The sequence below is a fragment of the Typopeltis vanoorti genome, chromosome 6 (assembly GCF_054136105.1).
Source record: "Typopeltis vanoorti isolate ZY-2024b chromosome 6, IOZ_Tvanoo_1.0, whole genome shotgun sequence".
In the NCBI taxonomy this organism is placed as follows: Eukaryota; Metazoa; Arthropoda; class Arachnida; order Uropygi; family Thelyphonidae; genus Typopeltis; species Typopeltis vanoorti.
Genome location: NC_143554.1, coordinates 40478188 through 40504448, shown reverse-complemented (window position 1 = coordinate 40504448; position 26261 = coordinate 40478188). Strand labels below are relative to the sequence as shown.

At 35.2% G+C, this 26261-nt stretch overlaps 1 protein-coding gene across 3 annotated transcripts in view; it reads left to right on the top strand.

The window, feature by feature from the left end:
* The window catches only part of l(3)80Fg (dnaJ homolog subfamily C member 16 l(3)80Fg), a 326699-nt gene that overhangs the window by 61140 nt on the left and 239298 nt on the right, over nt 1–26261 (top strand). For all 3 annotated transcript variants that reach the window (XM_090394766.1, XM_090394767.1, XM_090394769.1), the window contains one exon: nt 10245–10450. In XM_090394766.1, the coding sequence (XP_090250892.1) occupies nt 10245–10450 (206 nt within the window). The remainder of the gene's footprint in view (nt 1–10244; nt 10451–26261) is intronic.

The following is a 26261-nucleotide window of genomic DNA, read 5'->3' as shown; positions in this document are numbered from 1 at the left end:
CCTCTCTGCTACTACTACTTTGTCATTCTCATAAAAAAACTGACAAACTAAATTTTTCTGTAGTAGTCCAGATGTAATTGTATCAGAGCTTTATAATGAGGAATAATAACTTTTTTTTTTTATCGTACTTGTTTATGTGTTTGGTATATTTAAGTGATCTTTTGAGCTATTTTTGCCCACTTTTGCAGTATGTTCTCTGAATTTCAACTTTGACTATCACTCCCAAATCCCTAGTTTCATTTTCTTTTATTCCATTTCCATTTTTGTAATACTCATCTTGTAACTTTTTTCATAATTACAAGATGCATAATTACACTGTGTTGCCACATTAATCTGGTAACCATTATCCTTCACCTAAACCAGCAGTCTTTTTTCAAATTGCCATTCAGAATTTCAACATCAACTTTATTAACTATTGTCCTCTCCAGTTTATCATCATTAGCAAATAACTGGCCTTCTTCTCTCAGATTATCCGAGGTATCATTAATGTGCAAATTCATCTCCACTATATGCCACTGTCTTATCCATGTTGCCATCTTCACATCTATCTCCATTTGCACCATTTTATATAATAGAGTTCTGTATAGTATCCTGTCAAATGCCTTAGCAAAGCCTGTCAGTATCATGGTATAATCATTTCCATTATCCAGTTCAACTCTCACTTTTATCGTAGAAATAGTTCACTTGAATCACTGTTATTTAGGCTTGGCAAGACATCTCTGAAAGACTATTTTTGCCCACATTTGCAGTATGTTCTCTGAATTTCAACTTTGGCTGTCACTCCCAAATCCCTAGTTTCATTTTCTGACATTCCATTTCCATTTTTGTAACACTCATCTTGTAGTTTTTTTCATGCTGTTGCATAATTACACTGTGTTGCCACATTAATCTGGTAACAATTATTTATGCTCTTTAAAGACTATGATATAAAGAGTAATTTGTTTTCAGTTGTTTAAATCATATATGGTTCTTTGCTTCTTATTTCTACAAACTGCCTGGTTAGTTTATATTAATTAAAATTCATAAATGAGGAAAGGAATCACTTCTAGAAAAGCCCATTGGTCAGTTATTATACTTAGTGAATGGACAGATTAGGTTTCTTTAACGTATGAATAATTTTCTCTAAAATTCCTTTCATATAAGGAATAGTTATATAACAAACATGTTTAGATGATGCTCCCCTAGGAGTGTAATTTGTTAACACATTCTTGATAATAGAATTGCTATAACTATTTTAAAAAAAGGGGGGGGGTCTGTCTTGTTGCAGCCATATTTTTAAAATAACTGACTATTTATTGAATGAAATAGTATTTGTTTGTTGCATCAGTTTTGATATGAAGGTCTGTGGCTCTTAAGGTTTTGAGAATTGTTATAACTATATACTGTATATTTTCATAGAAAGATAGGCAAACTTAAAGCATCCTGAGAGCCACCAGGAAATTAGTTTATTACAAAAAGGACAGTAACGAATTACTGGATTATTGCTCATAGTAAATTTTATTCATCATCATTATCAGCCATCGTCAATCCACGAAGCCTTTCCAAGATTACTCCAAACCTGTCTGTCCATTGCTCTCCCATTTTACTTTTGTAAATCTGATGATATCAATCTACCCTGATTTAGGTCGATGTCATGGTCGTTTTTCCTCTCATGGAATCCAATCCAGTACTTCTTTTGTCCATTGTTGTTCTTTTCTTTGAGCAATATGCTCAGCCCATTGCTATTTCAGATGTTTCACTTCTCCTATGACGTCAGAGACTTTGGTTTGGTTTCTTGTCCACATATTCCGTTTGTGATCCAGTCTTGTGATACCAGTCATACTTCTTACCATACTAAATTGTGTTAGTCTTAATTTTTGAATTTCCTTTGCATTTAGTGTCCATGTGTCATAGCCATATGTCAATATAACTAAAATAAGAGACTATTGGAAAAATACATTGGTTAAAAACTTTTCTCTTCAGGCATAATGGTAGTTGGCTTATGAATATTGAATGTAAATTTCCACATTCTTTCCACAAATTTCATCCGTGATATTTTGTTCCATCGATATCTGTTGTCATAAGTATATGTAATAATGTACTTATTTAATTTCCTCATTATTGTTTTTATTATTTCTGGTTGGACATAGCTATTGAACATAACTTGGATCTTCTTTAGGTTTATCTTTAGGCCAGCTGTTTTACTAGCAATTTGGAGTTCATGGATATGAGTGTGTAATTCATATGCAGTTGAAGTAAAGATAATTGTCATCTGAGAGTGTAACTGGCTTAAATATCTTTCATTTATCTTCATATCTTTCCCTTCCCAATCAAGAAGTTTGAATATATCTTCTAGGCACACTGTGAATAATTTTGGAGATATTGTGTCATCTTGTTTATGCCTCTCTGTATTTCCATAGTAGAGATGTTTCCATTGAAATAAATTGCTGTTATGACATTGGTGTATGCTAATTTGATAGTTCTGATGTATGGCTCCTCCACTTGGTTTCGTAATGCTTTAAGTATTGCACAAGTTTTTACTGAATCAAAGGATTTCTCGTAATCAACAAAAACCAACACAATGATATCTGATATTCATTACACCATTCAGTAATCTGCTGTACAATTTGAATATGGTCCATTCTACTAAAGCCACTTCGAAAGTCTTAGCTCGCAGGCTTTGTACAACTCTGGACCTAGCACAACCAAAAGAACAAGCAGGCTTTCGAAGTGGCTTTAGTAGAATGGACCATATTCAAGTTGTACATTGGGTTGGTAGTTCATCAAGTCTTCTACCTTATGCTTTTATGTATCAGAATTAGGGGAACCTTCTTCCATGTTCTTGGTACATCATTTTTCTTCATGCATAAAGTAAATGTTTTTGCTAAGAGTTTGTAGATCATTTCTCCACCTGCTTTTAGAAGTTCAGCTATAACTCCATCCTCACTTGCAGCTTTTCCATTTTGCAAGCTTTGGATTCTCCATATAACTTCTGGTAGAATCTGTGATACTAAAGCAATTCTGTAGTTGTCTTTTTCTTTATTTAATTCATCATCCTGATATAATATTGAGTAAAATTCTTCAACTCTTTTTGCTATGGCATATCTATTTCTGGTTATGGTCCCATCTTGTAGTTTGACTGCATTCATCAATGACTGTTTGGCTTTTTTTTTTTTAGACTACAGCTGTTTTCAATTGTTTGTTGTATAAATTTACAATTGAATAAATTGAATTTTCTTATTTCTTCTGTGATACATTTTCTGATCGTTTTGCACAATTCAGTGTATTCAATTTTATTCTGTAGGTTATTTGATTGTTTCATTTCTCTTTGTTTCTTCATAAGCTGTTTTGTTTCATCAGAAATTTTGTCTTGTTTCTGTTCTGTAGTACCAGCTATTTCAGGTGAGCATTGTAAAAGGTTTTGGGTAATAATTTAATAGCATGGGGACAGCATGGCTTTGTGAAGGGTAGATCATGCCTCAGTAACTTGCTCGAGTTTTATAACACGGTGACGGCTGAACTGGATAAGGGTAATGGGTTTACAGTGATACTGCTGGACCTGGCAAAGGCATTTGACAGGATACCACATGGAATTCTAATCCGTAAACTACAACATATGGGAATGGATATAGGATTGGTGAGATGGATAGGTGGGTGGTTGATGGAGAGATATCAAAGAGTAGTTTATTCAGGAGTAGAGTCCAAAAGACGGCCTGTGACTAGTGGTGTGCCGCAGGGTTCTGTTCTTGGACCACTGCTGTTTAATTTGTTCACTAACGATATAGGGAAGTATCTAAGAGGAACAGTTCATTTATTCACTGATGATGCAAAGTTGGGTAGGGCAATAGGTCAAAATCTTGCAGTACGACTTGGATAGAGTGGAGTTCTGGGCTAAGGAGAATGGATGTCAATTTAATGTGACAAAATGTAAGGTTATGCATTTTGGGGCGAAAAGATTAGCAGCAGACCACATTGGTAGAACTGTACTCCAGGAGATTGATGAGGCCAGGGATTTGGGAGTGTTGATGGATAGGGAGATGAAGTTTAGGGGGCACATTGCAAAAGTAGCTAAATCAGCTCATCAACTCAGTTGTTGAAAAATACCTTGACGAGCAGAGACAAGCAAGTTATTGTACCTCTGTACCGAGCCTTAATAAGACCTCATCTCGACTACTGTGCCCAGATTTGGTGACCTAGGTTCCTTCTTGATGAGGAGGAGGTGGAGAGGATCCAGAATACGAGTGACTAAGATGATAGTAGGTCTATGGAATGAACCATATGAGAACAGGTTGAAGATTTGTGGGCTGCAGAAATTAGTTGATAGGTGGAAAAGGGGAGATATGATTGAGACATTCAAATTGCTAAAGGGTTTCTATAGGATTAACTCAGAGGATATTTTTGAGATCAGGACTGGTGGTGGGAGAACTAGGGGACACCTATGGAAGCTGAGCAAGAGTGTGGTTAGCAGGGGTGTTAGAGCTAGGTTCTTTACTTTTAGAGTTGTAAATGAATGGAATAAGCTGCCAGAGTCTGTTGTGGGTGCTTGGACGGTGAGTGAGTTCAAGGCAAGGTATGATAGATACTGTGAGAATGTTGTATAGTTGTGTGGACATGTTTAGGGCCTCCCTCGATGAGTCTAAGGACTCCCTGGAGTCGCCCATAATAATAATAATAATAATAATTTCATTACTGTCTGATGGATCAGCATAGCATTATCATCCATAAAAAGATGTTTAAATCTGTTTTAGTTCATGTTGGAATATATCTTTTTTTAATGTTGAGTTTGTTTATGTCTATGTTTTTCTTCTTCCTTTTTGGCAGTTTATTTGGATTTTACTGCATACCATATGATGGTCACTTCCAATGTTTGAAGATGTTTATAACAGAACAGTCTTGAAAGATGTTTTTCTTATTGCTGTCAATAAGAAAAACATGAGGATAACGAAAATTTCACTAGTTTTTCCATTTTGACTTCTCCATGCCCACTTCCTATATTTTTTTTGTTTTTTTTTTCTTCAAAAAGGAATTCAAGATATACAGATTTTCTTTTTCTTCAAATTCTGTTAACCTTGCTCCTCTATCATCTCTCATGCCATATCCAAAATTTCCCATTGAGCTTTCATCTGATTGTTGTATACCAATTCTAGCATTAAAATTCTGAAATGATGTTTTCCTTTATTAAAGTTGGGATACATTGTGATAGAAGGCTTCAATTTCTTCATCACTATGACTTATTATTGGTGCATAGTCTTGGGTGATCTTAAGAGTGTATCTTTTTGAGATTCGAACAACAATACTTGCCATTCAATCAGATATACTGTCAAATTCTATTATGCTGTTCTTCAATTTTTTGTTGATCGTGAATCCAACTCCACTGATTCTTTCCTTATCTTGGCCTGTATAATACAGTATATCTCCCTTTTTTAATTGAAGAGTTTCTTCACCATTACATCTAATTTCACACAGTCTGAGAATGTTCCATTTTAGTCGCTTTAGCTCTTCAGTTCAGTTAGACATTCTTCACTGCTGAGAGTCCTTAAAGTTCCAGGGTCTTGTTTCCAGTGGCAGCATGATCTGGTTATCCAGGGATTCTTAGCACCTTCTGCCTTCGTGTTTTACTGCCTGCTGCCGTAGGTGCTAACAATCTGGCCTTCAGGGAATGAGTGCCATTTTATTTCCGTTTGATTCATCTTGGAAGATTAGGCTATAAATTCACCATGCCATAAATTTTATATTAGGCCATAAATATTGCCATTCACCAACCCACTATAGGTTGGTGAATGGCAATTCACCAACCTACAGTGGTGAATTGTCTTTTTGAAATATTTTTTCTTTGATATGTCAGATATCTTACATAAATCTTGAAATTGGAAAGGAAACTGTTTTAAAAAATTCAAGGATATGTTATAGATATATTTGTAAATAAGAAGCTAACATCAGATATTCATAACTTATTTTAATGGTATTAAAAACACCAAGCACACTATTTTATTTAAAAAAAAAAAAAAAAAAAGATGTTTATTAAGTGGCTTATATTTCACTGAATTTCATATCAGCATCTTCAGAGCACAGAGTAGCATGTTATAGTTTATATGCGACAATGAGTAACTGAAACACTTCAAATTATAAGGGACAAAAGATCTAAAATCCTAAGTTGGTGCCCTCTAATGTTTTAAAAAAAGAAATATTACATTTATGTAGGAGTCAGTCTTATTAGTTTATTATTCTGTTATGTTATTGTTATATTTGGAGGGTAAGATGGGAAGAATGAGAGACTATCCCTGGAAGTTGTGTAAGGATGTAGAGAAGGGGTGTGAGGAGTATATTTTTTACATGGAGAGTGAGTGGAACATATTGCCTGAGTGTGTTGTGAATGCAGGTAGTGTAAATAATTTCAAGGTTGCTGGTCCTCCCACGATGATGGAGGTTACTGTAATAATGGTAATCAGAATGTCTTATCAAATGCTTTATGTACATCTTCAAATTGCATTATGTGGTATTCATTTTTCTTTCAGTTGTTTTACTGCAAACATAGCATCACTGCATGGCTTACAAAGAAAGATTGATAATTATTAGGGTATGATGATGCCAGAAGATTATACCCAGGGACTTTTTTTTTTCAACTGTTTGCCAGATGTTCTTCCAACTCTTGCAAGACCAGAGTTCCTTGCTCTTTCTGAAGCAGTGTGTTCTTTGGGCAGCAAATATTTTACTGCACAAAGGAACAGAAATGTTTCCATTATTGTGTATGGAACCAAGAAGACACTTGTAATCATGGAAAAATAAGTAAACAGAAGCATAAACAGTGCTGGAGGAAATCTTTATGATTTGATGTCTTTTTTTCTGAGAAGTAAATTTCATAATAAATGTGGAGTTGGCTGGATAAATAATCAAGTTTATAACGAAGTGCATTGTAAGAAAAAAAAAAACCTATGAAAAGATATGTACTCATAAATTTCAACTAACTAGGAAGCTAAGATTCATTTAGAATGCTTTAAAAGGTATAAGGATAATTGAAATGAATTAAGCATAACTGACTCAGTGGGAATAATTTTGAATGATCAAGGTGGAGTTGCAGAAGAACTTAATACGTATTTTGTGAATGGGTATACATGAACACTGGCAATTTAAATATGAAATACTGTTTGAGATGCAAAATTTACCTAATAATACTACAGGAGAATGAAATGTTTATCTTAAATGGTTTGGCAATTTGGTTAAGTGATATGGTGATGATATATCTCCTTTGGTGGTAGATATATATCAGAGGTTAATAATCCAGTTTTGTTGATCTTCATTGAATCGCTGTAAGATGGAATAATACTTATTGAAAATTTACAAGGATTATTCTGTTTTACAATGGTAGTTTGTTCATTGTATAAAGTAGAGAATTGTAGATCATGGCAATAGAAAATTTGGGAATCCAAGACATTCTAGGTCCTGGATCCTAATTCCGTTGCAGGATCAAGAATACTACTTGAATACTACTTCACCATTTCATGTGTATTAGCATACACATGAAATGGTGAAGGAATGTTTTGAAGGTCAGGAGGATAAATAGAATAATAGCATCATTGAGTAGAAGATGAATTTAAAAAAAAAATGTGGAAGGAATACAAGAGAAAATATAATGAGCAAGCCCATGACAGTACAGAGTTAAAGCGAGAATGGTAATAAGCATGATCAAGAATGCAGAATCAGATCACAATAGGAAATTGGCTGAGGGCCAGTTTCCTATTGTGATCTGCAAATACTTTCCAGTTTTATGAGTCTTGAAATCCAGACTCATAAAATTGGAAAATTTACATACAATTGGAAAACAACAAAATCATAAATCTAAGTTATTGGAGTCCAGTATTAACCCTGTGGTTGTGAAACATAAGATATCTTCCTTTATTGACTATCTCCCATTTTCCCTTATGTGTTAAACTATGGCTTGCATAGTGAAATAATTTTGCATCCTGGAAACCTACTTAATTCAATAGGTGATTAATCCTATCTGTATAGAGTGTAATGTCTATTCATAGTGTATGTTTTTCTGGGAGGAAAAACTTATGCATTCATGCGAGACTGGTTAACTCTTCTTCAGTTGAAAAGCTCTAATAAAGTTTCTTTGCTTCCTAGATGGATTCAAATTCAGATCTTTCTGACTAAAGGATAGTGTATTTATTGACTGAGCTATGAAGGCCTTTAAAGGAAAATATTAGATGAAGATATAAAATTTATTACATTTGTTACATCAAAGAACCAGTATTCAATCATTTATAAGAAGAGAATGGCTTAGCAAAGGAGTGTGGATGACCATTTGATCAAAGGAGTACTTATAAACAAAATCAACAAGAAAAGACCTGCAGAAATATCCATAGAAAGATGAATGGATGTTGTAATGATAGAACTAAGAGACATAAATGCAGCTTGTGACTGGGACATTTGGAATGACAAAAAACTTGCTCTGTACCCATACGATAAATAAAATTTGGAAAGACTTAATGTCAACATCATTTGACCCTAATGGTTTATCTGTCGAAAAGGATTATGTTGCACCTTGTTGTGCAGAGCGTAAGGTTTGCGTAATGCAAAGTGTGGTTGTGCACTCTATTCGTGAAACTACTCCAAGAGGTATGTACTGATATTTGTGATCTTAGGGTGATAGTTGATATAGCCCAGAAGTTCAGAAGGCATTCTTCAGGAGTGCAAAGATTGCACAGTGCATGATAAGGACCACTCAGCAGTTGACAAGGAAGTGATTCTATAAATATACAAAGTCTTAATCAGACTACACATGTTGTACACAAATATTATCATTTTATAACTAAAATGAAAACCAAACGGCTGGTTTTCTGGCAACTTAATAGAAATTAAGGGGATAAAAATCCTTTGTTGTTATATAGCCAGTAAGTGAAACTCAAGATCGAGAACTACAATCTATGAGTTTCATGCCGAAAAACTATCGGCGAAGGCAATTCGAAGCAAAGGTGGAGCAAGATCCCTCACTATTCTTGATATTCTCTCATAATGTAAAACACAGCTCCTATGAGATGTAATACTGTCATTACATTATGAGGAGAGGTCACTACCCAGACCGGTTTCAACCTTTTTTTGAGGTCTCATCAGTGAGTAGGTAGACCTGGAAGATATCAAAGCCTTGCATACCTTCACTATACTTTTCATTTTAGTTATAAAATATAAGCACACCTTTATGGCATTCGTATAGTGAGAGTATGTAAGTTCTTTTCACTAAGCTTTGATATCTTCCAGGTCTACCTACTCACTGATGAGACCTCAAAAAAGGTCGAAACTGGTCTGGGTAGTGACCTCTCCTCATAATGTAATGACAGTATTACATCTCCTAGGAGCTGTGTTTTACATTATGAGAGAATATCAAGAATAGTGAGGGAGCTTGCTCCACCTTTGCTTCGAATTGCCTTCGCCGATAGTTTTTCGGCATGAAACTCATAGATCGTAGTTCTCGATCTTGAGTTTCACTTACTGGCTATATAACAACAAAGGATTTTTATCTCCTTAATTGTTGTCATTTGGTATCCATTCTTATGAAGAACTCTGCTGAGGATCCAGATTTCAATATGGAGGACCCAGAATGTTGGTTATGGGGAGATAGTTGAAGAAAGGTTGAGGTGCTTGTTTGTTTGACAAGATTGATATTGAAGTGATTTTGCATAGAGTATAAGAACAAGGCAATTTCTAAAAATTTGTATAATGCTGTGATGAAGAATGCCTCATAGATAGTCATTAATTTTTAACAGAGATGAACAACTGGAATTCTTTGTTGGAGTGTTGTGAATTAGTTCAAAGGTCATAATAATAATAATCGTATCATGATACACTGCCGTGAGTCCCCTTTATGGGGGAGCTATAGCACCATCTCAGTCTCCCCAAATTTTATCTGGGCTCCGGAACTGGCATAGTTGACGAATCAGACCTATGGCTGGTTTAGTATTCCTGACTGTAATCCGTGTGTGTTCACTGGACCGGTTTGCCTGTTTGCCTGCTTGCGGCTAACTTGACTATGGCTGAGGAAGATCCTTAAGCTCCTCACATCGTCGATGGGAATAAAACCTAGGACACTTCTTCCCCAGGCATATGGTTGCGAAGCACATAGCCAATAGGCTAACAGCGCAGACAGTTCAAAAGTCATTATGATGTGTTACTGATTTGTAATAATAAAATTTCATGTTGTTATTAAACTTTGGAAATTTTCATTTCAGAATAAAATATTAATTTGTTCATACTTTCTTTTCTGAAAGCTCCTAATGGATCCAGAGAGGAGACAGCAGTTTGATCGCCATGGTATTATAGAAGATGCATTGAATTTTCGTCAGCGGCCTGATTATACTCAGTTTAAGAGATTTGACTTTGATCCATTTGAATCAATTTTCAATCAAGGTGGTTTTCGTTTCCAGTTTAATTTTAATCAGGGATCGTTTTATCATAAGCACACTATAACTTCAAGGTGAGAAACGAAACATTAATACATAAATTATATATATATATATATATATATAAACAGTAAAATCTCATTTTTACATTCCCGCAATTTACGTTTTCCTGCCATTTACATCATTTTCTGTTGGTCCTGTCTTAAGGCCTATTCTCACGATGTATTGTTTTCCCACCATTAACAACTTGATGTGGATTATTTCCCGTGATTTGCATTTTTTTTTCTCAGTGGCAATACCGATTTTCAAATCGATTTCAGCAGAAATCTGCGCATTTCTGTTCTCAGGTGGCGTTGCTTTCGGCTGTAGTTTCGTTTCCACCATCACGGTGACTTGCACGCATGCAGCAGTACTGTAGTGATGAGCGATACTGTGATTTTTCAATCACAGTACGAATTGATATTGCAGAATTTCTGCAACGTAATTTAGTGTGTGAGAGTTGCTTTCAAGTTGCGGTGGTGGATTATCCATGTTAGTAACATTGAGAAAAAAGACAGAAAATGTATTTCGGTAGAAGAAAGGATGGCAATTCTACGACGTGCCGTAGAATTGCAATTGGCATGCCGGAACACGTGCATTTAGCATAAGATGTTGGACTCTCCGTGTCCACTTTGAACACGATAGTAAAAAAACAGGTCAAACATTGAACTCAATGTAAAGCAATCTGGCGCTGTGAAAAAAAAGAAAAGGAAAAACAATCAACAATTAAAGATTTTTTTAAATAGATAAATGTAAGTACATTGTAAATTCATTTATTTTCAGTTATTAAATTTTGTAATCTAGTATGTAGACTCACATACTAGCAGTAAGTCATCTTTTAGCCTTGTTTTAATGTTTTTTTACATTTCCTGCTATTTGCACTTTTTTCCATCAGTCCCCCTGAAAAGTGTAAAAAGGGGTTTTACTGTTTGTATATACACACACACACATGTGTGTGTGTGGATGAATATATGTTTCTTTATTATATATGTATGTATGCACATACTTTATATACAGTAATCTACCATTTATCCAACCACAGTTGGAAGGCCATTTGTCCTTCTGATAATTGAATAGTTGGATAAATAAAGTACAATAACATGGTGCTATACCATTCATCGGTTGAAATTAAAAGGTCATTTAATTAAAGGATCGTTGTTTTGAAGGTTACATAAATGATAGATTACTGTGTGTGTGTGTGTGTTATTTATTTAGGCACCCTTCAATAAAATACATTTCATTTCAAATAAAAACTGGAAAACCTGTGTAGCTCAGTGGATGTGGCATTTGCACACCATGGTGGTTGACTGCACGAAGGAAGACTGTTTCAAATCTAGTCAGCAATTAGAGGAAATTTTTCTAAGCCTTTTTTGACCAGTTCGCGAGTTTGTAGATCTCTGGCATGGGCAAGCGGGTTTTTTTCTCCCGGAAACTCGGGTTTTTTTGTCCCCTAAACTCAAGAAAATCGACCGTAGAACCCACATTATTTCAGACATTAAATATATTGTGTTAGGGACCACGAGATGGCGGCACTTGTTGAGCCATTCTCTTCACTGTGTGCCGCTTAATTAGTGATAGCCTTGGGCCAGCTATCTCTGATTGGCTGCCAGTGAAGATTGAATTGCCCACTCAGTCTCCAAAAGTTAGATAGGGCTAAACGGCCTTGCCTACTCCCTATATCGGAATAAAAAGGCGTTAGCTGATTTTTTTTTTTTTTTCTTTTTGATAAAAACTGGATAGCATTCAGAGATCAAGTGAAAATTAGACTTAAATCTTCCCATTAATTTTGGTTAAGTTGAAAATTTGAGATGTAATTATTACAAATCTTCTTTTAGTAATGCACAGATTTTTTTTTAAGAATTGTTATAAAGAATAGCTACTTAAAAATCAGTGAATTCGGTTATTTACAATAATTTCTTTACTAATGTCTTCAGTATTTATTGATGGGAATGATTTCTTTTTTGACATTTATGGAGCATGCAGTGCCACCTAATATATTTATTATTAAACTCTGAAAACTTTTTCCTGCTGAGCATTAAAGTTATTCATTATTAAACTTTGGAGAAGATCACATGACGAGGGGGAGGTAGCTGAAAAGTCTGATAAATACCTAGAACAAAAATGATATTAAAGAAACTGATATAACCACAAGAAAGAAAAAGAACAAATGATTACAATTTGATGAAACATGGTGGTTAAACGGTTTTAAGATAAGTTCTTTCTTGTGGTTATATCAGTTTCTCTAATATCATTTTTGTTCTAAGTTCATCAAAACTTCTCAGCTCACCCCTCATATGTTAGTGATGAAAGCTCAGGACTTTGGAATGTTGATTATGGGTAAACAGATTGATTGAGGAAACAGATGTAAATTGTGGAGTTTATTATTTTTATTAGACTTCCGTCAAAGCTGTATAACTGAGAGGAGACCTCCGCATAGCATTTAAAGGAATGCGGAGAACCGACCAGGGCTTCTGACCTAATGTCCAATCCTCACCTTCTCGTGGTGCACCCTGTTGGGTATCTACTTTGATATTGAACGAACGAGGATGGGCTGGCAATTTGGGATTTAGCCGACCAAATTGTATTCTTATTGGTTAAACCAAAATAAAAAATGATGGTACAACATGACAAAATTTCATGCCGGCTGGGGCGTCGCCCGGTTAAACAAGGCCCCGTTGTTTTCGCCAGGGAACCAGGGCAAACAGCGAAAAGTCAGCTACTGGAACAAATCTGATAACAAAACCCCAACTCAACATCACCAGAGTTAAAGATCAGTACTATCAACGTAAGAAGCCTGAATGGCAAAGAAATGGAGCTAGCTGAGGAATTAGATAAGTACCAGATCGACATAATAGGGGTGACTGAAACAAAAAAGACCAAAACTGGTGAGATCTTTCTGAGCAATAAATACAAAATGTTATATTCAGGCAATGACAATCAAGGAAAAGAAGGAGTAGCCATAGTATTCAACACAAAATACAAGGCTAATCTTCTTGAATGGCAGTCAGTCTCAAGTAGAGTAATGTGGGCAAATATGAGAATGGGGAACTGGACAATGAGACTTATTTGTGCCAATGGTCCCACAGAAGGTTCTACTAAGGTAGAAGTGGAGGAATTTTTTGAAGCTTTAGAAAAAGCAACTGACACAATGAAAAAGGAAAAGTTAGTCCTTGTTGGGGATCTAAATAGCAGAGTAGGAAATGATTGTGAGACATACAAAAATATTTTGGAAAAATTTGGAGAAAAGAGCAAAGCTAATAATAATGGCAAATATCTGTTGGATTTCTGCTCAGGACATAGACTGGTTATTACTAACACCAACATAAAAATGTGCACAAATTCACATGGAGAGAAGAGGCTAGGAATAAGAAAAGTCTCATTGACTATGTTATTGTTGATAGTGATATTTTCTCCCTGGTGCAGGACACCAGAGTGTACAGAGGATTTGAAATTGGAAGTGATCACTGTTTAGTCTTGAGCAGGAAAAATTGAATTTCATATTGAAAAGAATAACATATAAGAAAGTTTTAAAGCGAATAAAAGTTGAGCAGCTCTCAGATGTGAACTGTAGACTAAAATACAGAAAGATTATTGAAAAGAAAATGAAAGAATGAGAACAGGAATCAAACCTTGGAGATTCAGTGGCAAACTCTGAAGAAAACATTGATTGATTCTGCCAGAGAGGCATGTGGTGAGGTTGTGTGCAAGGATAAAAAAATGAGAACTCCATGGTGGACACAGGAAGTTAAAGAGGCAGTGAAGGAAAAGAAGAAAGCATATCAAAAGTTCCTGGCAAATAAGTCAGCTTGTGTACAGAGACAAATGTAAGAAAGCTAAACAGTGTGTAAAGGTAGCTAAACAAAAGTCATGGGAGGACTTTGGCAAGAATATAGAAAATAAATATCAAGAAGGTGGCAAAATATTCTGGAGGTTGTTGAAGAAGCTTAGAAATGGAGGAAAGAGTGCTGTAAAAGGAATTAGAGATGATAAAGGTGACATGAAAACAGGAGAAAAAGATATCCTTGAAGTATGGAGTAATTACTTTGAAAAACTGCTAAATGAAACAAGCAGTGATGACAGCACAGTGATAAAAAACACTGACCAGGCATGCAGTCAGGAATACATATCCATACTTGAAGTAGAAAAAGCCATCAAAGGCTTGAAATGTGGAAAGGCAGCAGGAGTGGATGATATTCTACCAGAAATGGTGAAGTATGGTGGTATAAGAGTCTTACAGTGGCTGCACTGCATAGTTCAGAAAGCCTGGACATAGGGACGAATTCCCGATGATTGGAGTAGAGCTCTCATAGTACCCATATATAAAAAGGGAAATAAAACTGAATGTGAGAATTACAGAGGTATTTCCCTACTGAGTGTTCCTGGCAAGATCTATGCAAGTATACTTGAGAAACGGTTGAGAAGAATTGTGGAAGAAAAGCTTGGTGAAGAACAAGCTGGATTCAGGCCAAATAGAGGCTGTCAGGATCAGATCTTCACTTTACGACAAATAGTCGAGAAAGCATGGGAATATAACAAAGATCTGTATTTAAGTTTTGTCGATTTGGAAAAGGCATATGACAAGGTGCCAAGAGAGAAGCTATTCAATACGCTGCAGTTATATGGTGTCAATGGGGCATTATATTAAGCAATACTTAGTCTTTATTTGAGTTGTAAGTCAGCAGTTAGAATTGAAGGAAGTACAGGAAGATGGTTTAATGCTAAATCTGGTGTGAGACAAGGATGTACATTATCCCCTCTGTTATTCATTATCTATATGGATCACATTATGAAGGAATGTGGTATTAAACCTGATATCAAAATTGGAGATGTTAATGTCAGCTTTTTGCTTTATGCGGATGATGTTATACTTCTAAATAAATCCGCTGCAAGTCTGCAAGATTCTCTGACTAAATTGAATAGCTGTTGTAATAGATATGGTATGAAGGTCAGCAATAAAAAGACAAAGACAATGAAAATAGGCAGAATCATTGAAAATGTCAACTGTGTTGTGAATGGAGAACCTGTGGAACAAGTTCTCCATTCATGCCTAAGTAGCTGAAAAGTAAAACATTTCAGCTACTTAGGCATGATTTTTACTGAAGATGGTAAATTAAATATAGAAATAGACAACAGAATCAACAAAGCTGGTATGGTGGGAAGTCAATTGAATAAAGTAAGAAATTAGTCGGAACACTAAATTAGCTGTATACAAGACAGTGTTCAAACCAGTTTTAACTTATGGATCTGAGAGTTGGGTCAGAAGTAAAACACTTGACCAAAGACTAGAGACCGCAGATATGAGAGTCCTGAGAAAGATTAGAGGCGTGAACAGATGGCATCAATGGCAATATCATATTAAAAACGAGGATATTAGGAAAGAACTTGACATTGTCAGCATCCAGAAATGCGTTAGCAGGGCTAATCTCAGGTGGTATGGTCACTTAAATAGAATGGGAGAGGAAAGATTAGCAAAACAAGTGTTCTCTGCCAGGTTGGCAGGAAAACGATCCAGAGGAAGACCAAGATATAGGTGGATTGATACGGTACAAAGTGCCTTAGACGATAGAAATATAAGATCTGATAATGTTGGAGTTTTGACTAGTAACAGACTGATTTGGAGGAAAATTGTAGATAGGAAGTTAGTAATGATGTAATTTTTTCAAGTAGTACTGTCATATCCTGTACACCCCTTGAGGGTATACATGGCAGGAATTTGATGATGATGATGATGATGATGACTTCCATGAAGGAATGACTCATCGTGGGAAGTCCTCCATTACACACAGCTCATCATACCATGACTTGAATGTATTCATTGTCCCCAAACTGATCTCACTTCCAGGTAATGCATTCCAACCATCCACAATTCTCTACACAAAAAGGAAATTAATCCAGACCAGAAACCATTTCAGTCAATCATTTCTGAACCCATTCCAACATCTCATTCTTTTGAAAACCTGTTAACGAAATCTGCGGAATAATTCATATGTCTGATCAAAATATTGTACCCCCCCCCCTTCTTTCCCATGTGAATATTAAAAATCTGCACTGATTATAGGCAGGTTATAAGACAAAAATAATTTGTTCCAGTGACAAGTATTGTGGAATGGAGCAGTAACAACCAACCCTATCACGCCAATCCTGAAATCAAAATGTAGCAGTTAAATCTATGCAGGCACTTCCTATTGAGGGGTGACTACTTGCCGAATGGAATGACATATCATTCCATTTTATCCATAAATCAGACAAATTACACAAAGCGTTCATTGCATCAATGAATGCAGTCACCATTTTAGTCATTTTAATAATCTGTTGGAGTGCTATACACACAGACAGACTTTGAGATTTATCAAGTATTCATGTTTTATTTAAATTTCCACAGAGCATTAATTTATTAAGTTCATAATTGATGTTTATACGTATATAGTATGCATATATACAGTATGTTGTGCATTTTATGTATGGAATGTACATATTATAAAGATCTTTTTCTTTTCTTTTTTAAATACTTGTTTTTTATACAGCGTTTATGCACTCCATTAAATACTGGTTTTCGTTTTCAAGAAAGGTGAATGGCAAAAGTATGAAAGAGCAAGAAACTGGGAGTAAGGAAAAGATATTGTATGGTGATAAGAGGTGTACTTCATGAGAAAGTGATGAAAGCATATTTCCCAGGTGCATAGATAAATAATTCTAATGAAGCTGTTTGCAGAGTAAGAAGTGAAAAGAATTGATTGTTTTTGCAGGCATAAATGATTAAAATACAAACTTATTTATTACTGACCATTACAAAATACAAACTACATTAGAGCTTACCAGTTTTACCAGCAAACCGTCTGGCTTTTTCAAGGTGTTTACGGAGACATAAAAACTAGTAAATGCAAATTGAAAGGAACATATTGCCATATTGTAAACCAACTAGTAGCTAAGGTTACACGCTCACATGACAGAGAGGACTTGTTGTTCTTATTCATTATCACACATGCGTGTTTGCTGTAAACGTGTAATGTGATTACTGGCTAGCTGTAGTTCAGATTGATTTAGAGAGAGGATCAGGTTTTTCCACGAACTGTTTAGGATTGCACCCTGATTTCGGTTGAGGTTTCCACCGGTTATTAACACTATTGTGGCTTGCTTGAATAAACGATGTCTGTAGTCGTCATCCAGATATGGCATGGAGCTGTTTTGCCACTCTATCGTGTGGTTAGATGTACAGAAATGATGTGCTAAGCCGGAAGAGATACTTCTGTTGTGGTTTACATCACCAACATGTTCTTTTTGTCTGATTTCTAAACTCCGTGAAGTTTGTCCGATGTAGGCAAGACCACAGGAGCAAGGAATGTAATATACTCCTGGATCTTTGTAGAAAGGCACCTTATCTTTTGGGGACCCTAAAACTTGTCTGATGCTGGTGGTTGGTTTGAAGACCACTCTGATGTTGCAGGCGCTTAGTATTCTGGCTATTTGATAAGAAATTGACTTGATGAAAGGGATCACTGCAGTAGACATGTGCTGGGAGCGTGATTCTTCTTGTCTGGGGGTTGTCACCGTATAGATAATTTTTGATGATGTTTTGAGGATATCCATTTTGTGATAATGTGTTGGCTATTAGTGAGAGTTCAGTCTGTGTATCCTCCTCTTCTGATATAAACTTTCTGGCCCTATATTTCAACATGTGGATAATGCTCAGTTTGTGTGTCTTGTGATGGTTTGAAGTATAATGAAGATATCTTCGAATATCTGTGGGCTTTCTGTAAATAGATAATTTTGCACTATTTGATTGTTTCTTTATCAAGATGTCTAAAAAATGCAGTTAGCTGTTGTTTTCCACTTCCAGAGCGAATTTTATCTTGTTATGTATTGAGTTGATTTTATCCACAAACAATGTTAGGTTTTCTAAGCTGTCTTGCCATATAATGATGATATCGTCAACATATCTCCACCATGCAGATGGTCTAGGGGAGATTGTGGAGAGAATTTCTTTTTCAAGTTTTTCCATAAGAAGGTCTGCACAAGATGGTGATAGTGGGCTTCCCATTGCTAGGAAGCCCACTATCAACACCATATACCAACAATTAGAAGGTATATGGTGTTTTGTTAACCTTGAAGAAATTAGATTGAAGGCAGTGTCTAAACATCTGTGTGATGTTTAGAGGAAAGAGATCTTGGATGATGTTTATTACCTCTTCTACTGGTACTTTGGTGAAAAGGGATACAACATCTAGACTGGCTAGCATGTCTGTTGGTGCAATCTTAATGGCTTGGAGTTTATTTACAAAATGTTGACTATTCTTGATATAGGATTCTGTTGATCTTATTTTATTATTTAATAAGTTTGCAAGATGCTTTGCCAAAACGTAGGTTGGTGATGATCTTCCATCAATGATTGGACGGAGAGGTATATCCTGTTTATGTATTTTAGGTGTCCCGTATAGTCTTGGAGTGATAGGATGTGAGGATTTTAGTGTTCTCTTCACTTCTTCTGGCCAAATGTTACAATTTCTGATTAGTTGGTTTGTTTCATTATGATTTTTTATTGTGGGGTCTCTGTCTAGGATCTTATAGGTGGAGTTGTCTGATAGTTATACGTTTAACTTATCATAATAATCTTTAGAGTTAAGGATAACCATAGAATTTCCCTTATCAGCTTTTATAATAATGATATCTTTGTTTATCTTCAAGTTGAGAATTATATGAGCATTATCCACGACAAAACAGCTCCATGCCATATCTGGATGACGACTACAGACATCGTTTATTCAAGCAAGCCACGATAGTGTTAATAACCGGTGGAAACCTCAACCAAAATCAGGGTGCAATCCTAAACAGTTTGTGGAAAAACCTGATCCTCTCTCTAAATCAATCAGAACTACAGCTAGCCAGTAATCGCATTACACGTTTATAACAAACACGCATGCGTGATAATGAATAAAAACAACAAGTCCTCTCTGTCACGCGAACATGTAACCTTAGCTACTAGTTGGTTTACAGTCTTTTTATGTTCCTTTCAATTTGCATTTACTAGTTTTTATGTCTCCGTAAACGCCTTGAAAAAGCCAGACGGTTTGCTGGTGAAACTGGTAAGCTCTAATGTAGTTTGTTTTTTGTAATGGTCAGTAATAAATAAGTTTGTATTTTAATCATTTATACCTGCTAAAACAATCAATTCTTTTCAGTTCTTACTCTGCAAACAGCTTCATTAGAATTATTTATCTATGCACCTGGGAAATATGCTTTCATCACTTTCTCATGAAGTACACCTCTTATCAATTAATTATATAAACAACCAAATATGTTTAGTTTAAGCCATAAATGATTTGAAAGGTGAGAAATATGCATATAATAAGAGAAGATAAGAAAGAGTTAAGTTACTGATAGAAGCAAAAAAAGAAGAGTGAAAAAGTAAAGATTAAGAGTCTGCTGAGAAAGGTCATGATTGCTAATGAGTCAATAAGAAAATTCTGCAGAAGGACTGCATGCAGTTTATAGATGTATGGAGTGAATTTGATGGTCAAAAGGACTTATATATGTTTGATGGACTGCATTTAAATGGTTTTAGAGTTAGATGTTTGGAGAAAGTGTTGTTTAGTAAGAGGTTGGTTGTGCAAAATCAAAGAAACTAGAAGTACTAGAGGGGAGACACAGTTAAGTATGGGTTCAGCCACCCCTGGGACAAATGAGTGTGGGCATAGTGAAATGATTATTCAATGCTGCATGCAGTTTGTTTCACAAGTTTCAAATCTGAATGGGTTTTTAATGCCAAAAATTATTGATATCAACAAGACTTGGTTGATAGTAAAGTGATCTAGTTAGGAGTTACAATGTAAGGGGTATTGCATTTTCAGGAAGGATAGAGAGAGTAAGTCAAGAGGAAGGATATTGCTGATGATAACTGAAAAACTTCAGTGACAGAAATAGGAGGATTTTAGATATGAGGGAGATGGTTCATTTTGAAGCTGTCTGGTATGATCTAGAGGCCAACAGAACAAAATATATTGTTGGTTGATGCTATACACCAGGGGATCTAGAGAAAGATGTGGATGTGATGCATCAACAGATTAGCACAACTAATGTGGGCCAAGCAATTGTTATAGGGTAGTTCAACTATGGGGAGAGAAAAGCATGCCTAGCAAGATGAAAATTGGTCTACTTACTAAGGATAATTACCTGAAACAGCATGTAATGGAGGGGTGGGACTATTGATTTGAGAGTGCTGGTAGCATTAGATGTATCCATGATAAACACTGCCTCTAGTCAAAGGAAAATGACCAAGCATTCATTCCTGGAGGTTGCTAAACATGTTGAATTCTCAAAAATGGGTTTTTTGTTGAGCTATAAAGCTGGTAATTATGACAGACTTAGAAAGAAGGGAATCGGATTGCTAGAATTAGTCGTGAGTGCCATGGCAGTGAATGAATTAAGGAGAAGTATGATATTTATTGTGTATATAGAAGTTAGTGTGGATCTCTGGTGATCAATCTTCCTACTTCATGAAGATGCCTGTATGATAATAATCATTGATGCAAAAGAAGTTTTTCAGTACTTGACCAGAGAGGGCAGAATAAAGGATCACCCCTGGAAATTAATAAGAATGTTCTTAAAAGCGGTGCGTGGACTTGATTTTTACTCAGATTGTGGTGAATGAGTGAAGCATTCTGTCAACAAAAGTATTCAAAGTTTTGTTTGAATACTTTGTTTGTTTGTTTGCTCATATTTTTGGAGTTCAAAGACAGATTTGATGGGTACTGTGTGGATAGTGTGCACATCCTATGAGTTTTTGGATCTAATAGAGAGTCCCATGTCATAATAATTTCTAAGCTTTTATGCCTTCATTACATTTTGTTACCTGCCAGATATTTCTCTTTTATATTCTTACACTTTTCTTTCTTAGATGTATTCTTAGTTTTTTTTTTTTTTTCAGTATATTCATTTTTATCTTGAAACCTATTTTTTATGATTTATTTATTTTTATTTTTTTATTTTTTCATGTTGAAACAGTGAGACTACAACTTCAACCTTGATCAGATGAAGGCCTCCTCCAATTTTTTCAATTCCATTCTATTTTCACTTTTCTCATCCATTGCATTCCAGCAATCCTAATAATTTCATCTTGCTGTCTTCCATGCTCTCTCTCTCTCCAATTTAGGACATCTTGAAGTCTGTACAGTCCATCACCATTTTGAATGCTTAATGTAACCTGATGTCCTGTACACATGTTCTTGATCTTATAAAATGGAAGGGTATCCTGTCTTTAAGTGTCACACTGAGCATATTCCTTTCCACTCTTCTTTGGGTAACTTTCAATTTGTGAATTATATTTTGATTTAAGTTCCAGGTTTCACTGTTACATTTAATTATAGGTAGGACACACTGATCAAAAGTTTTTCTCTATGGGAATATCACCTTTGAAAATATCTCTCATCCTCCCAGAGTCCATCCAGCCTAGCTGTATCCTTTTTATTTCTTCTATTTGTCCAGCTTTATTTTTTTTATTATAATTTTTCCAGATAAACATATGAGTCTTCTCTCTCCACTTCTGTCTTCCAGTATAATTTTTGGTGTTAAATTGTCATTCATCATTACTTCCTTTTTGTTTCAATTTGTCTTCAACCCAGCTTGACTGGACACTTGAGCTAATTCTTTTAATTTTATTTCTAGGTCTTCTGCATCCTCTGCCAAGAGAACTATATCACCAACAACAAAACACAGATGAGTTAGAATTTTTCCATTAATTTTAATTCATTTTTCCAGTTCAATTCATGAAAAACTTCCTCTAAGGTAGATTTTGTGTGGCTCCCACCTGGAAAAGGTTATTTGCAAACTTATAGTACATTTGTACTGTGAGTGGGTTAAGGATTTATTTTGTTTTGTTTATTATTATTATTATTTTTTTTTTTTCCATTTTTATCAATTTTATATATTTATATTTTTGTGCTATATTTGACATAGTCCGGAAACATGTTTGCTCTAGAGACACACTGCATGATGATATTCATCTCCCACCTAAAGACAATCACAAACATCAATGCCACAGCAGGATTTGAACCTGTGACCTGTTGGTGGGAGACCAGATACACTAACCAGTCAGCTAACATGCTGGCAAAATTTGCATAAAAACTTTAGAAGATAATGTATCTCTCTGTTTATTGGAAAATTTTTACTTTCCTTTTGCAGTTTAATAACAAAGGTGGTATGACTATGTGTACTTAAAAATTTCTATGTATATTTCTTCTATAGCTGAGATTTTGATTGAGTCAAATGCTTTTTCAAGTCTGCAAAGCCTAATCATTTGTGTTTTCTATGATTTGTCTGATATATGGGTATTGGAATTATGTCTAAACACTGCCTTCTTCTCTGACTGCATATACTCAAAGCTGTTGCATTATTTGATTATTTATTACTTTTGTAAATATTTTGTATACTGCTGGTAATAAACTAATGAATATGTAATTTTTAATATTTTCCTTTTCACCTTTTTTTTTTTAATAGATAATTGTTATTAATGCATTGTTCAGTGTTTCTGGGATTTTTTTCTCTATTTTAAACAATGTCAAGTAATTAGCAAGCCTCTTCATACTTGAATTCCATCTTCTTCTTGAGCTCTTTGCTGCTTCATTGTTTTCAAAGCTGTCTCAACCTCTTCATCTCATAACTTTTGGCACATCCAATTGACAACTCTCTCTGAATTTCTTTCTTTATCAATGTAAAGTTCTTCATAATATTCTTTAATTCTGTTTATTATTCCATTTCATTTCTATCTCTGATTATTTTCTAATCCTTTCCCATTAGAGCAACAATTTCTTTTTTTCCCCCCTCTTCTCAAAACTCATATTTTTTTATTATTTTCAATGGTTTATTTTATGTTTCTGGTATTAAAGAATTGGATTTTATGTGTCCTTTATTTTTCTGATTGTTTTGCCTAATTCTGAATATTCTATTGAAGTTGTGATAACATTTCTGTGTTTTCTTAACATATTTAGAGATTCTTTTTGAAAGTTTGTCATTTCTGGTATGGAAGTTATTTATTTAGCATTCAGCACAATACAAAATAAAAAACATATGAGTATAATATAAAAACTACATTTGCATGTCTACGTTTCTGATCCAATCTAGTGCTGATGGTGTGACTTGGCAAAAATCAAACCACTCCTTGATAAGCATGCAGACTGCATTTAGTGGTGATGTGATGAATGGTTTGTTTAAGAGCACTGTAGTCACATTGAGGAGAAAGGCATTTTCCTCACTTAAATAACAAGTCTGCACATATTCCATAGTTTGTACGAATCCTATTCAGGGTTATCCGTGTCTTATGGTGAAGTTCAAGGACAGAAGATTGGTCACTAATGCCTCGAAACTATATTTGTAGTTGAAGATTGTCAGTGTTTGTATCCTACTATCTTGCCCATTCTTCTCTGGAGATGAAATCATTGGTAATCAAGTTTTCTGCTTCATATATTGGTGGTCATCTAGTTTTAATTGACTGATTATTACTAGAATGTCCTTGTGCACTGGGAAAAGAGGATTGTTACTTATCTTGTACTCTCGACAGAGAGCATCAGCTCTCTGAAGGTATGGAAGCAGGATATTGCTCAGGATAGGAAGCTAATAAGTGTGTTGATATGATTGCTCCAGATATCATCTGCAGGGTGTGTTATTAGGCTGGGTATCAATGAGCTTTGTGCGTATGTGGATTGCTCAGCCAAACAGGTGAACAGTATTCAGCTATAGAGAATACCAGATTTAAAGCTGATGAGCATAAGGTGGTAGCAGAGGATCCCTAAGAGGATCTACAAAATTTTTGAATGATGTTAGCTACTGTATTCCCAATGTGTTTCCTGGAGAATACTGCAGTCCAGTGTGACACCTAGATAATTGGGAAACTTGTTATATCGTATGTAGTAGCACTAATGTGACCTGAAGTTCTGTACTGCCAAGCCTATGTTCAGATGGAAGCAGGACACTTCAATTTTATCTGTATTTGAGCATAGTCTCCATTTCTTAAAATAATCCCTTAGTGTTCCTAGATCAGATGTTCAAGTCTAGCAGTATGAGATATCAGCTTCATATCTTTTTTTTTTTTTTTTTTTTTTTTTTTCCTCTCCTCAGTTTTAAATTTATGGGGTTATTATTACATCAAATTTCTGTCTGATTAGTTTATTTCTTTCCTATTTGTTTATTAATTATAATTTTAGATATTACCATTCTGTGATTACTACCTGTATTAAAATTGTTTAAAGCTATTATACATATACGACTCCCATTTATTATTATAAAATCGATTTCATTAAAGATTTGGCCACTTGAACTTCTCCATGTTCATTTATGATGCTTCTTTTTATTAAAGAATGAATTCATGATAAAGAATCTATTCTCTTCACTAAATTCCAGCTGTCTTTATTCTCTTTTCCATTCCAAATTTTCCAATTGAATTTAGGTTATTTTTCACCTATGTTTTTATTTAAGTCACCCATGATAATTATATAAACTTCATATTACTGTAATTATTTAATGTTTCTTCTAGTTTGGCTTAAAGTTCTTCGATTTCTTCATCTGGGTGAAGAAGTTGTGGCATATACTTGTACAATTTTAATTCATTGAATTTTACTTATAGAGATTATTTATTTATTATTTATTAGTCTTCTTGGATATGTAAATAATTGTATATATATGTAAATGCCGGCCTGGTTGGCCGAGTGGTTAGCGTATCCACTCTCCAGCCTAAAGGCCATGGGTCCGAATCCTGCAGTGGGCTTGGATGTTTGTGATTGACTGTGAAAATACTAGTGATGGTGGTCTGTGGTAGATGGTGTTGGTGTAGATGATGAAGGTAGTTGCGGTTGGTGGAGACAGAAACTTGTAGAGTAGATGCCCTCCCTCGCCTCGATGAGTCTTTGGACTCCCTGTTTAAGGGTCAAAGCTATATAACTGAGATGAGACCTCCACATAACCTTCAAAAGGATGCAGAGAACCGACCAGGTCTTCTGACCTAATGTCCAATCCTCACCTTCTCGTGGTGCACCCTGTTAGGTATCTACCTAAATACTGAACAGATGAGGATGGGCTTGCAATTTGGGATTTAGCCGACCAGATTGTATTCTTATTGGCTTAAACCAAAATTTCAAATCATGGTACAAGATGACAGAATTCAGACCATGCTCTGGATACATGCCATAGAATACAGTGGAAGAAAATTACAGTAATACACCGTAGCAAATACAAATTCGAAAGACTATTTATGGAATCAGCCTCAGCCCTAAGAAACTCTCCAAACCTCAACAAATTTGGTTGTATGAGACTGCCCCAAATTTGGGAGGCTTACATCAGTAGACCTTCAGCCCAACGGCCAAGAATGCCTACTTAGCCTGCTAGAGGGCACCATCAAGACTTTTAGGAGAATAATAGCTTCATCACTTCATTCTCAGTTACTGTGTTATAGTGCCTACGTGCACGTGTCTTTTTTTGTAAGTTCCTTTTGAAGATGGCAACGTGACATTGCCAAAATATCGGAAATATTTATTAAAGTGTAATTTAATTTATATTCGTATCTACGTTGTCAATTCCTTAAGTGGTTTACGATTTTAGTAGCAAGGCTTATACGTTGGTCAGACATAACTGGTGATTAGTTTACGGAATTAACAACGCATATAAAGTATTTTAATTAAAGGTAACTTTAATGAATAACTTCTATATTTCGGCAACGTCACATTGCCATCTTCGGGAACATAAAGATATGGTATGTGCACGCAGGCACTAACACAAAGCAAATGAGGAAGAAAGCAAGAAACTAATATTGTTCCTGAGGTCCTAATGGTGCCCTCTGGCTGGGTTAATTTGGTAGTCTTGGCA